Source organism: Chlorocebus sabaeus, chromosome 20, assembly GCF_047675955.1.
Source record: "Chlorocebus sabaeus isolate Y175 chromosome 20, mChlSab1.0.hap1, whole genome shotgun sequence".
Lineage (NCBI taxonomy): Eukaryota > Metazoa > Chordata > Mammalia > Primates > Cercopithecidae > Chlorocebus > Chlorocebus sabaeus.
The window spans coordinates 82,118,627-82,134,751 of NC_132923.1; the positions used below are offsets into that span (position 1 = coordinate 82,118,627).

At 49.4% G+C, this 16,125-nt stretch overlaps 1 protein-coding gene across 7 annotated transcripts in view; it reads right to left on the bottom strand.

The window, feature by feature from the left end:
* Window positions 1-16,125, bottom strand: part of MROH7 (maestro heat like repeat family member 7) — a 62,034-nt gene that overhangs the window by 26,805 nt on the left and 19,104 nt on the right. For 4 of the 7 annotated variants that reach the window (XM_007978640.3, XM_007978639.3, XM_007978636.3 and 1 more), the window contains exons 4-12: window positions 14,293-14,376; window positions 12,723-12,802; window positions 12,403-12,532; window positions 10,134-10,229; window positions 9,516-9,620; window positions 9,170-9,305; window positions 3,851-4,002; window positions 3,307-3,483; window positions 2,686-2,840 (exon numbers count right to left, since the gene is read on the bottom strand). In XM_007978640.3, the coding sequence (XP_007976831.2) occupies window positions 2,686-2,840; window positions 3,307-3,483; window positions 3,851-4,002; window positions 9,170-9,305; window positions 9,516-9,620; window positions 10,134-10,229; window positions 12,403-12,532; window positions 12,723-12,802; window positions 14,293-14,376 (1,115 nt within the window). The remainder of the gene's footprint in view (window positions 1-2,685; window positions 2,841-3,306; window positions 3,484-3,850; window positions 4,003-9,169; window positions 9,306-9,515; window positions 9,621-10,133; window positions 10,230-12,402; window positions 12,533-12,722; window positions 12,803-14,292; window positions 14,377-16,125) is intronic. The other 3 variants (XM_007978635.3, XM_007978633.3, XM_007978641.3) reach the window with 3 other exon arrangements.

Below are 16,125 nucleotides of genomic sequence, written 5' to 3' on the forward strand. Positions count from 1 at the left end.
TGGCTCAGGCCTGTAATCCCAGAACTTTGGGAGGCCAAAGTGGGTGGATCACCTGAGGTCAGGAGTTCGAGACCAGCCTGGCCAACATGGTGAAACCCCGTCTCTACTAATAATACAAAAAAAGTTAGCTGAGCATGGTGGTGCATGCCTGTAATCACAGCTAGTCGGGAAGCTAAGGCAGTAAAAGAGCTTGGACTCGGGAGACAGAGGTTGCAGTGAACTGAGATTGCGCCAGTGCACTCCAGCCTGGGAGACAAGAGCAAAACTCCGTCTTAAAAAAAAAAAAAAAAAAAAAAAAAAAGGCCGGGCGCAGTGGCTCACGCCTGTAATCCCAGCACTTTGGGAGGCCGAGGCGGGCGGATCACAAGGTCAGGAGATCGAGACCATCCTGGCTAACATGGTGAAACCCCGTCTCTACTAAAAATACAAAAAATTAGCTGGGTGTGGCGGCGGACGCCTGTAGTCCCAGCTACTCGGGAGGCTGAGGCAGGAGAATGCCGTGAACCCGGGAGGCGGAGCTTGCAGTGAGCCGAGATCATGCCACTGCACTCCAGCCTGGGCAACAGAGCGAGACTCCGTCTCAAAACAAAAAACAAAGAAACCCTATTTCCCAGGTATCATGCCAAATGTCTCACATGCAATGCATTACTTCAGCAGACATTTGCTAAGCATTTACTGTGCACCAGGCCCTAGGCAAATCTTGCGGAATACAGATATGAACAAGAATTCAAGACACTCAAGATCACTGAATTCTCACAATAACCCTAATGTGAGTGTTGTTATTCCCTTTTTACAAATGAGGAATTGAGGCTCAGAGAGGTGAAATTACCAGTCCAAGATTACACAGCTGCAGAGTCAAGATGTGGCCAGGTCGGATGTCTTCAAAGCCTGTGCTCATTCCTCTAACCAAGGAGCAAGAATGGAGGCAGCTGAGCAGCCTGGGGCTAGGATCGTGAACTTGTCATATAATATCGGGAAGCCTCTGCTCCCATCCCTTAAAAGGCAGTACACCAGGCAAGGAAAAGCATCTGCACCCAACCAAACTCCTATCATGGGGTGTTGAAAACACTGGAGGCCAGTGTGCTAAAGGGTTAACAAAAACCTTTCCCCTTCTATGAGAGTGTTTCAACCCTCCATTCACTTTCTAGCTCTGTTCCCCTGGAAACCTGATATAGTATATCAACTATGTTGCTAGGCAACATTACTTATGGTAATAATGACTCCACTGGTAAATTACATCTGGACTGGGAGGAACAATAATTAACTATAAAAACTGATGGGGACACTATAGCATTGAGCTTCCCAGGATGCAGTTACCCTTGTAACTGGGTTTGTCCCTGTGGGGACCCTGGAAGCAAAGCCAAGATATTGTAAAAGATAGTGGTCCCTGTGAGGCCTGTGCCATTTAAGCCAGGGCAGCTCCCATATCCACCCTATGGGTCTCTTTTCATCACACCTGAGCTTTCACCTGGGAGGCCCAAGAGACCAGCTCCTAGACTCAGGGCCAAGACTAGGGCAAGGAAAGTGAGGCATCCAGGGTGCCACCTTTAAGGAAGCCCTCATTCTCCGGCTCACACAAGTGCAGACTTGGCACCTGAGCCTATCTCCTTAAATGTTGTGCCCTGGATGCCTCTGTCTGGCCTGCTGTGGGGGCTGCTGCAAGGACCCCCACAAAGAGGAGCTCCTGACCCTGCCCTGTCCTATATCCTGAGTGACGGATGTCAGGTGAGACCCCTGGTAGCCTTGTGAGTCTGACTGTTTAGTGGACCCAAGAAAAAAAAACCCTGGTGGGGAGTACAGCCAGAAAGGGTTTAATTCTTCCAAGTAGGAGACTGGGATGTGCCAGCTGGGCCCTAACCTTCCCGACTGACCTTCTTGGTTTCTATGAATGACATCAACTGTCCTTATTGAAGCACACCCCATTTGTAAAGCTCTGCACAGTTCTTTGGCTCTCAAACAACCACCCGAAGGTGTGGATCACTCACTGCCTTGTTTTACTCATTCAAAGAAGACATGGGAGCATTTCCTGGGCTGGGAGGCTGAGGTCAGCCAGACTGACCTCTGCTGCCTACGAGCTCACCATCTGACCACAGTCCCCTCTGCCCATCAGATCATGAGCTCCCTGAAGACAGTGAGCATGGAGCACCCTTCTGCCGGGCCCAGGCCCGAGCAGGCTCTCAACACGGCTGACTGCATTACTCTGTCATGATCACCCACCTGGGATTGCAGGGATCATTTCCTTCTTTTGCATATGGAGGAAAGACAGGACAAGTGGGCTACCCAAGACCCAAATGGCAACTGGACGCAGAGCCAGGACAGGCACTCAGACCTCCTTTCAATGGCATTGTTAAAGAGTTCTGGGCTGGTAGTTAGTTAGACCTGAGTTTAGGTCCTCTGTTCTATTGCTTGCTCAGTAAGTACCTAGGGCAAAAAACTTCCCTAAGCCTCAGTTTCCTCATCTGCAGAATGGGATGTTGTGAGAATGAGAGACTATTGTAATGCTTGATACTGACAGCAGCAGTGCTCAGGAAGTACTTAATGGTTGTCATAAACACCCCAGATCACAGAAGAGGGGCCATCTTGGAGGGCGAGGGGCTTATCTGGGCAGAAGGGGGTCCCCAACCTGGGGTGGGGGCTGCTTGAACCCTGTAAGATGCAGTGGCTGGGAACCCCTTCACTTGGTACCTGTTCAGTGGGAGGGGGCACATGAGCAGGGCCACCACCACCTCGGTCATGAAGGAGCTGGCCAGGAGGGAGACGGGCAGCAGGGCCACCTGGCGGGCCCGAGGCTCCTGGATGTGGCTCAGCTGCATGTAGATGCCCTGCATGATTTCTGGGATCTGGGGCACAGCCGGGGCAGCCATGAGCAGGGGGACAGCCCAATGGAGAAGCCAAGGGAAGCACGGGGGCAGCAGGAAGGTGGGAGGAGAGGGAAGGGGGTGACAGACTAGAAGACAGGGGAGAAGGCCCAAAGGAGAGAGAGAGGAAGAGGCAAGCAGAGCGCCTGCCCCTCCCTGGGAGTGAGCTAGTTTCTCTTTACTATGCTTCCCTACACCCTCTTCCACCGCCAAACCCACCTCCACCCACCACCAAGTCAGTTGAGCTCCTTCAGGGCTGGTAAGAGAAAATCTTCAAGGTGGGAGCACCTAGAACTCAGCCACCAGCACCCCTTCCCTGCCCCATAGCTTAGGGGGCTCAGGTATTCCCCACCCTGCCCACTGTCAGGTAGGCCAATGATGAGCAGGCCATGACAGGGGGCTCCCAAGCCCCAGTGACAGCTCAGTCCCTGCCCCCAGGAGGCCTTACCACCTCCAGTGCCCTGTGGCGGTACCACTCTAGCACCGAGCTGAGCATGACCTCCGAGGCCAGCTGCATCATCTCCCTGGAGTCCTTCCCTGGAGCCTCTGAGCTGCCTTTCAACCCTTCCAGGGCAGCCAGCAACAGGTCCTTTATCTGCTGGGGTCCCAGGAAGTCTCCAAATTCCTGAAACAAAGGTGCTGAGTTCATGACACTGATGGGTAGACCAAGCTTTGAGCTTCGAGCTTTGTGCACAGAGGCACAAACACTGCCTGACACCCACATGCAGAGGTCAGCAGGGAGGGCCAGGAATATTCAGTTAACAGATAATTGTTGAATCTTTAGGGAAGGAGCTACAAATGTAGGAGCAACACGTCCCTGCACCCAGCACAGGGTGACATGCGTAAGGGAGAAGGAAGTCCATGCATTGTGGCACAGACCGGAGGAGGAGGGCACTCAGGACAGATGTGGGTGGCTGGGAAGGCGTCCTACAAAGCCTGGAAAGCTGGAAGGGAAGAAGGCTTTGGGGCCAGGTGGTGCTGCCCCTCCTCACCCCCCACCCTCTGCTGCTGGATGGGCACCAGGCAGTCACCGCGATCACCCGCAGGATGTTCTGGCACGGGCTCACGGGGTTGTAGGGCCCCAGGAAATGCTTGTTGCTCTCATATAGCTCCTTCTTGTTGGTCTCTTCCTTATCTCTGGCTCCTGCAAGAAGAGAACCTTTTCAGTGAGGCCAGATCTCCCTAGTTTTGTTAAACATACATGTAGGAAGTCCCTACATCATAAGGAACCAGCTTGATACATTTTCACATAGTGAACACACCATTGTAGCCGCCCCCAGGTCAAGAAGCAGAACCTGATCAGCACCCCAGAAGCCCCTCTTGTGCACTCCTTTTGATCATTAGCCCTCTTCCTCACCCTGGCTAAATACTATTCTAATTTCTCAACCCCTAGAGAGATGTCTTTGCTTTTGAACTTGATATAAACGGACACGTGTTATTCTTGATGTCTGTCTCCTTCCACTCAACGTTATACGGATAAGATTCATCCACACAGTTGCACCAGCATTAGTTCTTTCATTCATTCTCAGTGCTGTATAATTTCCCACAGTATGAAAGACTATGATTAGTTATCAGTTCTATTTTTGATGGACATTTGGGTTATTGCCAGCTACTAAGCGTCGTGCTGCTAAGAACATTCTAGTGTGTCTTTTGGTGAGTATATCTACACATTTGTTACTTGGATACCTAGGAGTGGATTGCTGGGTCGTAGTCTAAGCATAGATTCAGCTACAGGAGATATTGACAAACAGTTTTCTACGATGGGAAATCAACCGTACCCCACCAGCAGCGCACGAGAGTTCCCATTGCTCCACCTCTTGGCAGCACATGTCATTGTCTGTCTGTTTCATTTATGCCATTCTGGTGGACGTGCGGCAATACCTCTTTTAAATTGCAATCCCCTACCCCTGGTAGTACCAATCCTTATCTACTTTTCTTTAGTTTTTATCATCATCTGACTTGCTATATGTTTTCCTTGTTTATTTTGTTCACTGTCTATCTCCTGACAAGAAGGTATTCTCACCAAAGAAGGATTATTTAATCTCTTTTCCCCACTCCTGTGTCCCCATATCCTATGATAGTACCCGGCACATAGCGGCTTCATATTTTCAGTTGAAGGGAACACATTTCAGGTGCGCTTCCTGAGCCCTTATTGCAGCCCAGCTTGGATCCCCTCAAGAAATACAGGACTTGGGCACAAGAAAGTGCCACTGAGGCAGAGTGATCACATGGACCAAGTGTGTGTGCTGTTTGTAAAGGAGAGGAGCTTAAGACCTGGAGTCAGGCAGACTCAGGTTCAAATCCCAGCCGTGCTGCTTCCTACAGTCAGGGGACCTGGACAGACCACTTCGCTCATTGAGATTAGATCCTGAGAGTGGCCGTGTGCAGTGGCTCATGCCTATAGTCCCAGCACTTCGGGGGTTTTTTGTTTGTTTGCTTGTTTTTGGTTTTGGTTTTTTGTTGTTGCTTTTTTGGTTTTTTGTTTTGTTTTGTTTTTTGTTTGTTTGTTTTGAGACACGGCCTCACTCTGTCGCCCAAGCTGGAGTACAGTGGTGTGATCTTGGCTCACTGCAACCTCTGCCTCCCGGGTTCAAGCAATTCTCCTGCCTCAGCCTCCAAAGTAGTGGGGACTACAGGTGTGCGCCATCACACCTGGCTTATTTTTGTATTTTTAGTAGAGACAGGGTATCACCTTGTTGACCAGGCTGGTCTTGAACTCCTGACCTCAGCTGATCCACTCGCCTCGGCCTCGCAAAGTGCTGGAAATACAGGCATGAGCCACCGCACCCGGCCTGTAATCCCAGCACTCTGGAGGCTAAGACAGATGGTTCACTTGCACCCAGAAGTTCCAGACCAGCCTGGGCAACATGGAGAAACCCTGTCTCTACAAAAAATAAATTAGCGGCTGGGCATAGTGGCTCATGCCTGTAATCCCAACACTTTGGGAAGCCGAGGCAGACAGATCATGAAGTCAGGAGTTCAAGACCAACCTGACCAACATGGTGAAACCCCATCTCTACTAAAAATATAAAAATTGGCTGGGCACAGTGGCTCATGCCTGTAATCCCAGCACTTTGGGAGGCCAAGGCGGGTGGATCACAAGGTCAGGAGATCGATACATCCTGGCTAACATGGTGAAACGTCATCTCTACCAAAAAAATACAAAAAATTAGCCAGGCATGGTGGCGGGCACCTGTAGTCTCAGTTCTTCAGGAGGCAGAGGCAGGAGAATGGTGTGAACCCGGGAGGCGGAGCTTGCAGTGAGCTGAGATAGCGCCACTGCACTCCAGCCTGGGCAACTGAGCAAGACTCCATCTCAAAAAAAATATATATATATATATACACACACACACACACACACATATATATATGTATATATATAAACCAGGCATGGAAGTGCATGCCTGTAATCCCAGTTACTTAGGAGGCTGAGGCAGGAGAATCTCTTGAACCCGGGAGGTGGAGGTTGCAGTGAGCTGAGATTGCACCACTGTACTCCCGGCTGGGCGACAGAGCGAGACTCTGAAAAAGAAAGAAAAAGAGAGAGAGAGAGAGAGAGAGAGAGAAAGAAAGAAAGAAAGAAAGAAAGAAAGAAAGAAAGAAAGAAAGAAAGAGATAGATAGAAAGAAAGAAAGAGAGAGACAGAAAGAAAGAAAGAAAGAAAGAAAGAAAGAAAGAAAGAAAGAAAGAAAGAAAGAAAGAAAGAAAGAAAGAAAGAAAGAAAGAAAAGAAAGAAAGAAAAGAAAGATTAAATTAGCTGGGCCAGGCGCAGTGGCTCACACCTGTAATCCCAGCATTTTGGGAGGCTGAAGCAGGCAGATTACTTGAGATCAGGAGTTCGAGACCAGCCTAGCCAAAATGGCAAAAACCCCAACCCTACTAAAAAACACAAAAATTAGCTGCGCATGGTGGCAGGCACCTGTAGTCCCAGCTACTTAGGAGGCTGAGGCAGGAGAATCGCTTGAACCTGGGAGGCGGAGGTTGCAGTGAGCCAAGATCGTGCCACTGCACTCCAACCTGGGCAACAAAGCAAGACTCCATCTCAAAAAATAATAATAATAAATAAATAAGCTGGGTGTAGTGGCGTGTGCCTATAGTCCCAGCTACTCTGGAGGCTGAGGTGGGAGGATCACCTGAGCCCGAGAGGTTGAGGCTGCAATGAGCCATGATTGAGCCACTGCACTCCAGCCTGGATAACAGAGCAAGACTCTATCTCAAAAAATAAATAAATAAATAAATAAACAAACAAATATAAGAGTATGGTTCTTGCCTGCTAAAAAAAGAAAAAAATAAATAAAATCTAAGAGTATAAGTTTGGCCTAGGGTTGCCAAATAAAATATAGGATAACAAGTTAAATTTGAATTTCAGATAAACAAATCATTTTTAGTGAAATTACGTCTCAAATATACTAAAAATTATCCATTGTTTACCTGAAATTCAAATTTTACTGGGTATCCTGTATTTTTTATTTGCTAAATCTGGCAACCCTAATTGGGTCTATAATTCCTACTTATTTCTCTGTCTTTCTTTCTTTTTCAAATGAGCTGCCTTGGCAGGGTGCGGTGTTGCATGCTTGTAATCCCAGTGCTTTGAGAGGTCAAGGCAAGCGGATCACTTGAGCCCAGAAGTTCGAGACCAGCCTGGGCAACATGGCGAAACCCCATCTCTACCAAAAATACAAAAAAAATGTAGCCAAGCACGATAGCGGGCTCCTGTAGTCCCAGTTACTCAGGAGGCTGAGGTGGGAAGATTGCTTGAGCCTGAAAGATTGAGGCTGCAGTGAGATCATGCCACCGCACTCTAGCCTGGGCAACAGAACAAGACTCTGTCTCAAAAAAAAAAAAAAAAAAAAAAAAAAAAAAGGCAGCCTCCCGAGCCAGAATAGACTCACAGAGGCTCCTATTCCTTCCCCTAAAGCCGGTTATTAACATGGCGTATACCACCTTCACCCACCCTCCAGAGATGTGAGTGGCTCCTGGTCAACAGGGTAAATCTCCCAGGGACCAAATCTTTGTCCCAAATGCTAGAGATCGAGAAGAGTGAGGATACCAGATAAAGCCCAAAAGCCTGAAGGGACAGGAAAAGGCGAACTATATGACAAGTGCCTATAATATGTGGCATGGAGCTAGTACCTTTACATATGCTCTTACAAAAGATCTCACTTAATCTTTCAAAAAGCATGAATTTAGGCTAGGTGCGGTGGCTCCCACCTATAATTCCAGCACTTCGGGAGGCCGAGGAAGACAGGTCACTTGAGGTCAGGAGTTCAAGACTGGCCTGGCATGGTGAAATCCTGTCTCTACTAAAACTACAAAAATTAGCTGGGTGTGGTGATGTGTGCCTGTAATCCCAGCTACTAGAGAGGCTGAGGCAGGAGAATCATTTGAACCCAGGAGGCAGAGATTGCAGTGAGCCAAGATTGTGCCACTGCACTCCAGCCTAAGTAACAGAGCTAGACTCTGTCAAAAAAAAAAAGCATGAGTTATGAACTATATCCGAGTGCACCCTTTTCACAGATGAGGAAATCTAGGCCTATGCAAAGCGCTTGCCTGGGGTCATACCACTAAGCAGGGACAGACGCAGCTCTTATGCACAGGTCACTCTACCCTCAGAGCCAGGAGAATTTAAACCACATACCAAGGTTCCCTGGTTTAGGGCAGAGCTAGGGTGATGGACAAAGGAAGGAGGCAAGTGACAGCTGATACTGCTGATACTTTGCACCTCTAGATACAGTGCCTCTGGATACCTGTATCAGCCCATACCACATCACTAACTGCTCCCTGAAGCTGAATCAAGGAAAGTTCTCAACTACAAGCTTTAGCTGCTCTGGATTCTAAGACAGAAGCTGTTCTTTGTTCATTTATTCAATAGATATTCACTGAGCACCCACCATGTGTCAAGCCCAAAGATGGCTCTGGGGAATACAGGGCTAACCAAGACACAGCCCTGCCCTTCCCTCATAAGATTATAGTCTCTAGTGGGGAAAACAGACAGGAAAACAAGGTGTTAGGGGAATTATCCTTAGGTATACCTAGTATTAAGGGAATATGAAAATGATAGTCACAAACTAAGCTTGGAAGGGTGAGAAAAAGCAAGACTGCTTAAATCAAAATAGTTTTGTTTGTAGTCTTTGCCCCCTTGTTCTATGGGGTCTTGGGCTTCACACCAGTTTCCAAAGTCCCCATCTGACCCTGTGCTGGTTTCCCCCATCTCCCACCAGTGTCTTAATGCCAAGGCTCCAGCTGATTCCTTGTTGAATCCAGACTGAGCAACAACTCAGAAGACTTCCTTCAGAAGCAATAAGGCTTACGTTTTTGGAGCTCCAGGAGAGTGTAGAGGATGATGATGCCGTCCAGAGCCTCCCGGCCAATCTCCTCATCAGGATCCCCAATGCGAAGGATGAGTCTCCCCAGCAGAAGCCCCAGCGCCGGGAACCCCAAGGGCATCTGTTTGTATTGCAATCTTAGGGATTGTGTGTTATAGATTCAACAATGCTATACATTAAATGGCGAACACAGGAGGATAGTCTAGCCCAGAAAACAGGGCCCTCTGAAGATGGCAAGAGCCACCTGGGAATCCCTGAACAGAGGCACAGGCTCCTTCAGAAGTGGGAAGATTCTCCCTAAGAGTCTCTACCCCTCCCAGGGGCCACTCACAAAGAAAGGCAGAGTCAGAAGCATGTAGTTCAACACAGAGACATGGCTGTTCACAGCCCGTGCTCGCTCATGGGCCTTCCCAGAGTTCATCCAAGGCCCCAGGGCCTGTGGGATCAAAAGCAAGACTCAGAACTACAGGTTAGATGCCAGCCCCTGCTGCTGGGTGGACAGGCCAGCCTTCACCCATCAGCAGGAAGCTTCCAGAGAGGGCATAAAGGTCACCACAGCCCTCCTCCTCTTCTTGGGGTTTTGGGAGAGATGGAGTTCAGAATAGGACTGACAGACTATAGGGAAGAAGGAAGTCAATGAGGAGAGAGATGAAAGGTGAAGAGTCATGAAGACAGAAGAGAGATGAGGGACAAGCATGGAAAGAGCACAGATATGGTAGCAGCTATAACCATGGGCAGCCATTTAGAGAGTGGGATGATGGGGAGAGAGTGGGGAGAGGCAGGAGTCTGGGACAGGGCCTGTGAGACAGACAGAGAGGCAGAACACTCACACAAGATGACATCCTAAAGCCACATCACTCCTGGGTCTGGCCTCCACTGCTCCTGAGCCAATTTCTCTCTTCCCTCCACCCTTCCTCCCCTCCCTTCCTTGCCCCTCCCATCTCCGCACCTCCAAGATGCTCTTCAGCCCAGCAGGAGTAGGGTCCTCGATAAAGAGGGCTTTGAGCAGTGTCTGCAGGGCCTCCAGGGTCTGATGGTAAAGAGTCTGTGGACAGCAGGAGGACCAAGCCACTAGGGCACCTCTGGAGTAGACATCAGCCTCAGGCATCCCCTGGTGTGGCTCAGGGGAGAAGGGGGTATTTGGACCCAGGAGAGCTGCTTTCTGGTCCCACCTCTGAGACTAACTTGATGTGTAATGTTGGGCAAATTACTTCCCCTCATGGATTACAGTTTCCTTATCAACAATTGCTAATTATTGTCTCTACACTTTCTACCTTAAAGACGGAGGAAGCGGAGATCTAGCATACACTGAGAATCTACCGTGGACCAGGTGGCTACCTGGTGATTTGCACAACCATATCACCTTGTCCACAAATTGTTTCTCTCATTTTACAAATGAAGGGACAGGGACACTTGTCCAAGATCACAGAACAAGAAGTTTCAAGTCATGAGGAGCAAATGAGAGGATGGATGGGAAAATGCTCTGGAACTGCAAGAGCTGGATCAATGAAAGAGCCAATCTTACTTTCATCATCTCTAGGGAAATGCTCTGATTCTTTTTTGAATTGCTTCTCCTAGACCCAAATAGATTTTCTAAGTTGCCTCTTAAGGAAGTCATCTCTCCCTTGCCCAGGTTTCTCATCCCTTAACCACACCACCATTCTGGAATTGTCTTATGGGTACCGGCATTACATGTACACAAGGCTGGGCAGTGGGTTTGAGTTACTCTGAGAAGACCCTCTCTTTTTTGCCTCCCCTCCTCCTGCCAGCTCCCTAAGTGTGTCTCCTAGGTTGTTATTGTCCAGACTTCCTGAGTCTGCACACACCGTGAAGCCAGTGGTCCTTCGGCATATGCCATAACCACCAAGAAAGCCTGGCTCACCACCTACCTACCTCCTCCTTCCCGCCCATCTCTGCAGATTACTATGCAGCATTGTCCTCTGCTGGCTAAATCTGGTACTACAAAAGGGCTGCCTGCTTTTTTCATTCACCCGCTCCGCTCCACCCCAGTCTTCTACAAGGGCACCACCTTCGGGACCCTGGTTCTCCAGCCTCACTTCCCAGAACTCTCGCCTAACTCTCTGGGTTCCAGTCACACTGCCACTTTGTCATTCTCTGCCTGAAATGCTCTTCCTTCTGCCACCCTCTGCAGCTAATTAGTTCTTTATTAACCTCGCAGCTTCACAATCACAACCCCGACCCCCATCTAGGCCTTCCCCTCCCCACCGCCCACCCCACCATTGCAGGCTTTTTATAGCACCAAGTACTTCCGGCTTGCAGGATTTATGATTGGTGTAATTTTGCATTTATTCGTATTTATTTATTTGATACCATCCATCTCCCCCACGCTCACCTCGGCTGTAAGGTTCCTGTGCTGAGTTCAGCATGGAGTAGGTACTGAGTTACTATTTGCTAAATGAAGTGATGAATGAATGTGCTGCACCCTGGGCTGAAACCCTTTGCCTTAACCTTCCCCACTGACCCTCTACCCCTCATCCTACCCTGAGGGTCACCTCCACTCCTCCTCCCAGGAACGCCTGGAGAGGTTTGAAGATGCTCGCATGAGCCTCCTGAGGTTCTGTTTCTCCAGGCCTCAGCCCCAGTTCCCCAGTCTGTCTTCATTATAGCCTAGGCCTCAGCCCTGCCCCTCCCAATCCTGGCCGCTTCCCTTGGCCATGCCATCATCTGCCCACATCCCTCCCATAGGGCAGGGCCCAGAAGTGGACAGGATGCGTGTTGTTTTGTTTTGTTTTGTTTTGAGATGGAGTCTCACTCTGTCATCCAGGCTGGAGTGCAGTGGCACGATCTCTGCTCACTGCAGGCTCTGCCTCCTGGGTTCCAGCCATTCTCCTGCCTCAGCCTCCTGAGTAGCTGGGCCTACAGGCGCCCGCCACCATGCCCGGCTAATTTTTTTTTTTTTTTTTTAATAGAGAGGGGGATTCACCGTGTTAGCCAGGATGGTCTGCATCTCCTGACCTCGTGATCCACCCACTTCAGCCTCCCAAAGTGCTGGGATTACAGGCGTGAGCCACCACGCCCAGCCGAGTGTCTTTATTTGAATGATTCATCCATTCACCATTTATCAAGTACCTACTCAGACCAACAGAAGTGAGTTGAATTGCCCAAGGCCACAGACCAATGAGCTGGAGGATGCAGCTCCAGATCTCCTCCCAGAACTTGGGCCAGCCCTGAGGCCCTGCTGGGAAGGCCTGTCTCACCTGGATGGTCTCAGCCTTGGCCTCATCCTTCTCCTGCATGGCCTGCACGGAGGGCAGGGAGAACACACTCTGCACACACATGTTCACCAGTTCCGACCTCTCTCGCACGCCCAGGGTGGGCTGGGTGTGGCTGGAGAAGAGGCAGAAAACAAAGGGAGTGAGAAAGGGGCCCAACAGCTAAAGACGGGGGCTGAGCTGAGAAGCAGGGACTGGGCAAGGTGGAGGCGGGTTGGCGGAGGGTACAGCGGAGAGACAGAGGGAGGCAGAAGTGGAGGAAGAGAGGAGAGGGGCTGTGGGGACAGGGAGAGGGCCATGGACACCTCAGCTGGGTCAGGATCTCCATGGCCTGCTTGCGGACGGAGCTTGAGAGAGAATCCAGTGGCTCCTCCTGGATCTGCCTCTGGACAGGGGGCCACAGAAGGGCTGATGAGGACAGGGCTACTGCAGGCCGCCAGGGCCAAGGCTGCCCCCCTCACAAGGAGCAGGTCACAGCAGCCCCTCAAGTGCTCCTCCCGCCTCAGCTGCCCAAGTAACTGGGACTATAAGCTCATGCCACCACACTTGGCTAAGTATTTTTATTTTTTGTAGAGACAGAGTCTTGCTGTGTTGCCCAGGCTGGTCTCAAACTCCTGAGCTCAAGCCATCCTCCTGCTTTGGCCCCCCAAAATGCTAGAATTAAAGACATGAGCCACCATGCCTGGCCTCCAGGAGGCATATTCAAACCATGGAACTGGCCCAAAGCAAAAACCACCATGCGTGGCCCTTGAAAACCGCCCAGTTGCATTCCTTTAAATTTTTTTTGCTTTTTCTTTTTAGAGATGGGGTTTTATGATGTTGGCCAGTTTCATCTCGAACTCTCTCTCTTTTTTTGGAGACGAAGTCTTGCTTTGTTGCCCAGGTTGGAGTGCAGTGGCACAGTCTTGGCTCACTGCAACCTCTGCCTCCCTAGCTCAAGCAATTCTCCCGCCTCAGCCTTCTGAGTAGCTGGGACCACAGACACATGCCACCATCCCCAGCTAAGCTTTTTTTGTATTTTTAGTAGAGATGGGGTTTCACCATTTTGGTCAGACTGGTCTCGAACTCCTGACCTCAAGGGATCTGCCTTCCTCGGCCTCCCAAAGTGCTGGGATGACAGACGTGAGCCACACACTTGGCCAAATGTCCATTTCTTTAAGATAAAAAATTAGTTGGATATGGTGGCACACACCTGTGGTCCCAAATCTCGAGAGGCTAAGGCAGGAGGATCCCGTAAGCCCAGGAGGTTGATGCTGCAGTAAGCCATGATGGCGCCACTGCACTCCAGCCTGGGCGGCAGAGCATGACCCTGTCTCAAAATAAAGGATGTCCTTCTAATTGCTTCTCATTTTGATCTAGCACCTACACACAGCAGATGCTCAATTAATGTTAGTTAAAGGACTTTTTTGGTTGTCTCCGTGAAGTACACAGCTTCAGTGGTTATTCCTGCCCAGTCCATTCTGGTGGAGTGGCTGTATTTATCAAAATGATGAGGAAACTGTCTAAAGTTGCCTACCAGAGGAATGGCTGGGAAAAGAATGTATTAAGTAATAAGAACTGCTTCTGGGTGTGCAAGGCTTTACTGTAGACTAAGCATTGGGTTGTTGGGTTGTCTTCCCAACAAGCCAATGGCACAGGTATTATCACACCCATCTGTGAGACGAGAAGAGTGAGGCTCAGAACTTGCCTGAGCTCCCTCCATGTAGGTGGAAGGCAGTTCGAGGTGGAGCTGAGACTCAGTTCCCAGTGTCCTGCCTCCTCATCCTGTCCTCTTCCCACCTCAGCCTCCCACCCCTGCAGTCTCATCAGTGGGTGGACTCAGGAATTCTGCCCCCTCCCACCCCAATGCCGCAGACCCGCCCGTGGCTCCCCCACCATCATCTTCTTTATCATGGTCTTCTTTTCTCTTTCTGCCTCCAACGGATCCTGGCTCTTCTGAAGGGTGGTGACATTCTCAACCTAGGGGACAGCAGAGGGCAAAACCTCGGAGTGAGAGCCCCACCAAGCCCAGTCCTCAGGGGTTGCCCATACAGCACTGTTAACCACCCGACACCTGCAGGCAAGCCAGAATTGGCGCAAGAGAAATGAGAGGTTCCCACAAGGGGAACTTGGAGTGGGGTAAAGATTGGAGAATATTGAGGGATTGGAGGAGTTAATCCTGAATGCCAGCATTTGGAAGAGGACCAGATACGAGGGACTGCAAAGTACTCCCCCTTCTCCAGTCAACTAAGGAGGGGACAGAAAGGGCCCCAATCCCTCAACCTGAAATTGCACCATTAGTAACGCTTCATATGGGTCTTCCAGTACATACAAGTCAGATTGAGGCATTCTGCTACCTGAGAGAGAGAATACATTAACTAATATCCAACTAATCTCTCCGTTCTCATCATCTTAAGGGAGAAGAAGGAAAATAAACAATGACCATGAAATAAGAAAACTAACTTCATATAGTAAAGAAGAAAAGACAGGTTAATTTGATAGGGAGTGTAGCACATTGAAAATGGCTGCAAGTTCTTTTCTGTTCCTCCAATCCAAAACACAGATTCCTCTTGAATCTTTGCTCATTTTACAACTTGCTTTGACCAGTAGAGTAATGTGGAAGTGACGCTGGGCCAGTTCCTGGACTAGTCCTTAAGGAAACTGGAAGCTTCCACTTTTTCCCTCTGGAACCCAGCCACTGTGCTGCAAGGAAGCCCAAGCTAGAAGATAGAATGATTACAGATCATGTGAAGAGAGGCCCTGGAAAATGAGGGGGTCATCTTGAATGTTCCAGTCCCACTGAGTAATATCAGTCTACACTGTGGAGCAGAAGAACCACCTAGCTAAGCCCAGTCAAACTTCAGAATCATGAGAAATCGGGCCTCTCCAATTCTAATGCCCCCAGCACCCAGGCTGAGATGCAGTGATGCAGTCACAGCTCACTACAATTTCAAATTCCTGGGCTCAAGCAATTTTTTGGTCTTAGCCTTCTGAGTAGCTAGGACTACATGGACTACATAGGACTACTGGGCCACTATGCCTAGCTAATTTTTTTTTTTTTTTTTTACTTTGTAAATTTTTGTAGCTGGGCATAGTGGCTCACGTCTGTAATCACAGCAATTTGGGAGGCTGAAGTGGGCAGATCACCTGAGGTCCAGGAGTTCAAGACCAGCCCGACCAATATGACGAAACTCTGTCTCTACTAAAAATACAAAAATTAGCCAGGCATGGGGGCATGTGCCTGTAATCCCAGCTACTTGGGAGGCTGAGACAGGAGAATTGCTTGAACCCAGGAGGCAGAAGTTGCAGTGAGCCGAGATCATACCATTGCACTCCAGCCTGGGCAACAAGAGCGAAAACTCCAACTTAAAAAAAAAAAAAAAAAAATCGTAGACACTGGGTCTCACGATGTTGCCCAGGTTGGTCTCAAACTCCCAGCCTCAAGTGATCCTCCCACCTCAGGCTCCCAAAGTACTGGGATTACTGGTGTGAGCCACCATCCCTATCCCAGAGTGAACTTTTAAACCACTAAATTCTGGGGTGGTTTGTTAAACAGCAATAGGTAACTTAAACTGTAAGAGTCATGATAGAGGGATGGCTAATTTAATCCAAATGGTCAGAGAAGACCACTCAGAGGAGTTAACACCTGGGCTGAGTCCTAAATGACAAGAAAGAACTAGCTATGCAGAGAACTAGGGGGAAGTCCTGTCTGTCTCCCCAAACTAGAAT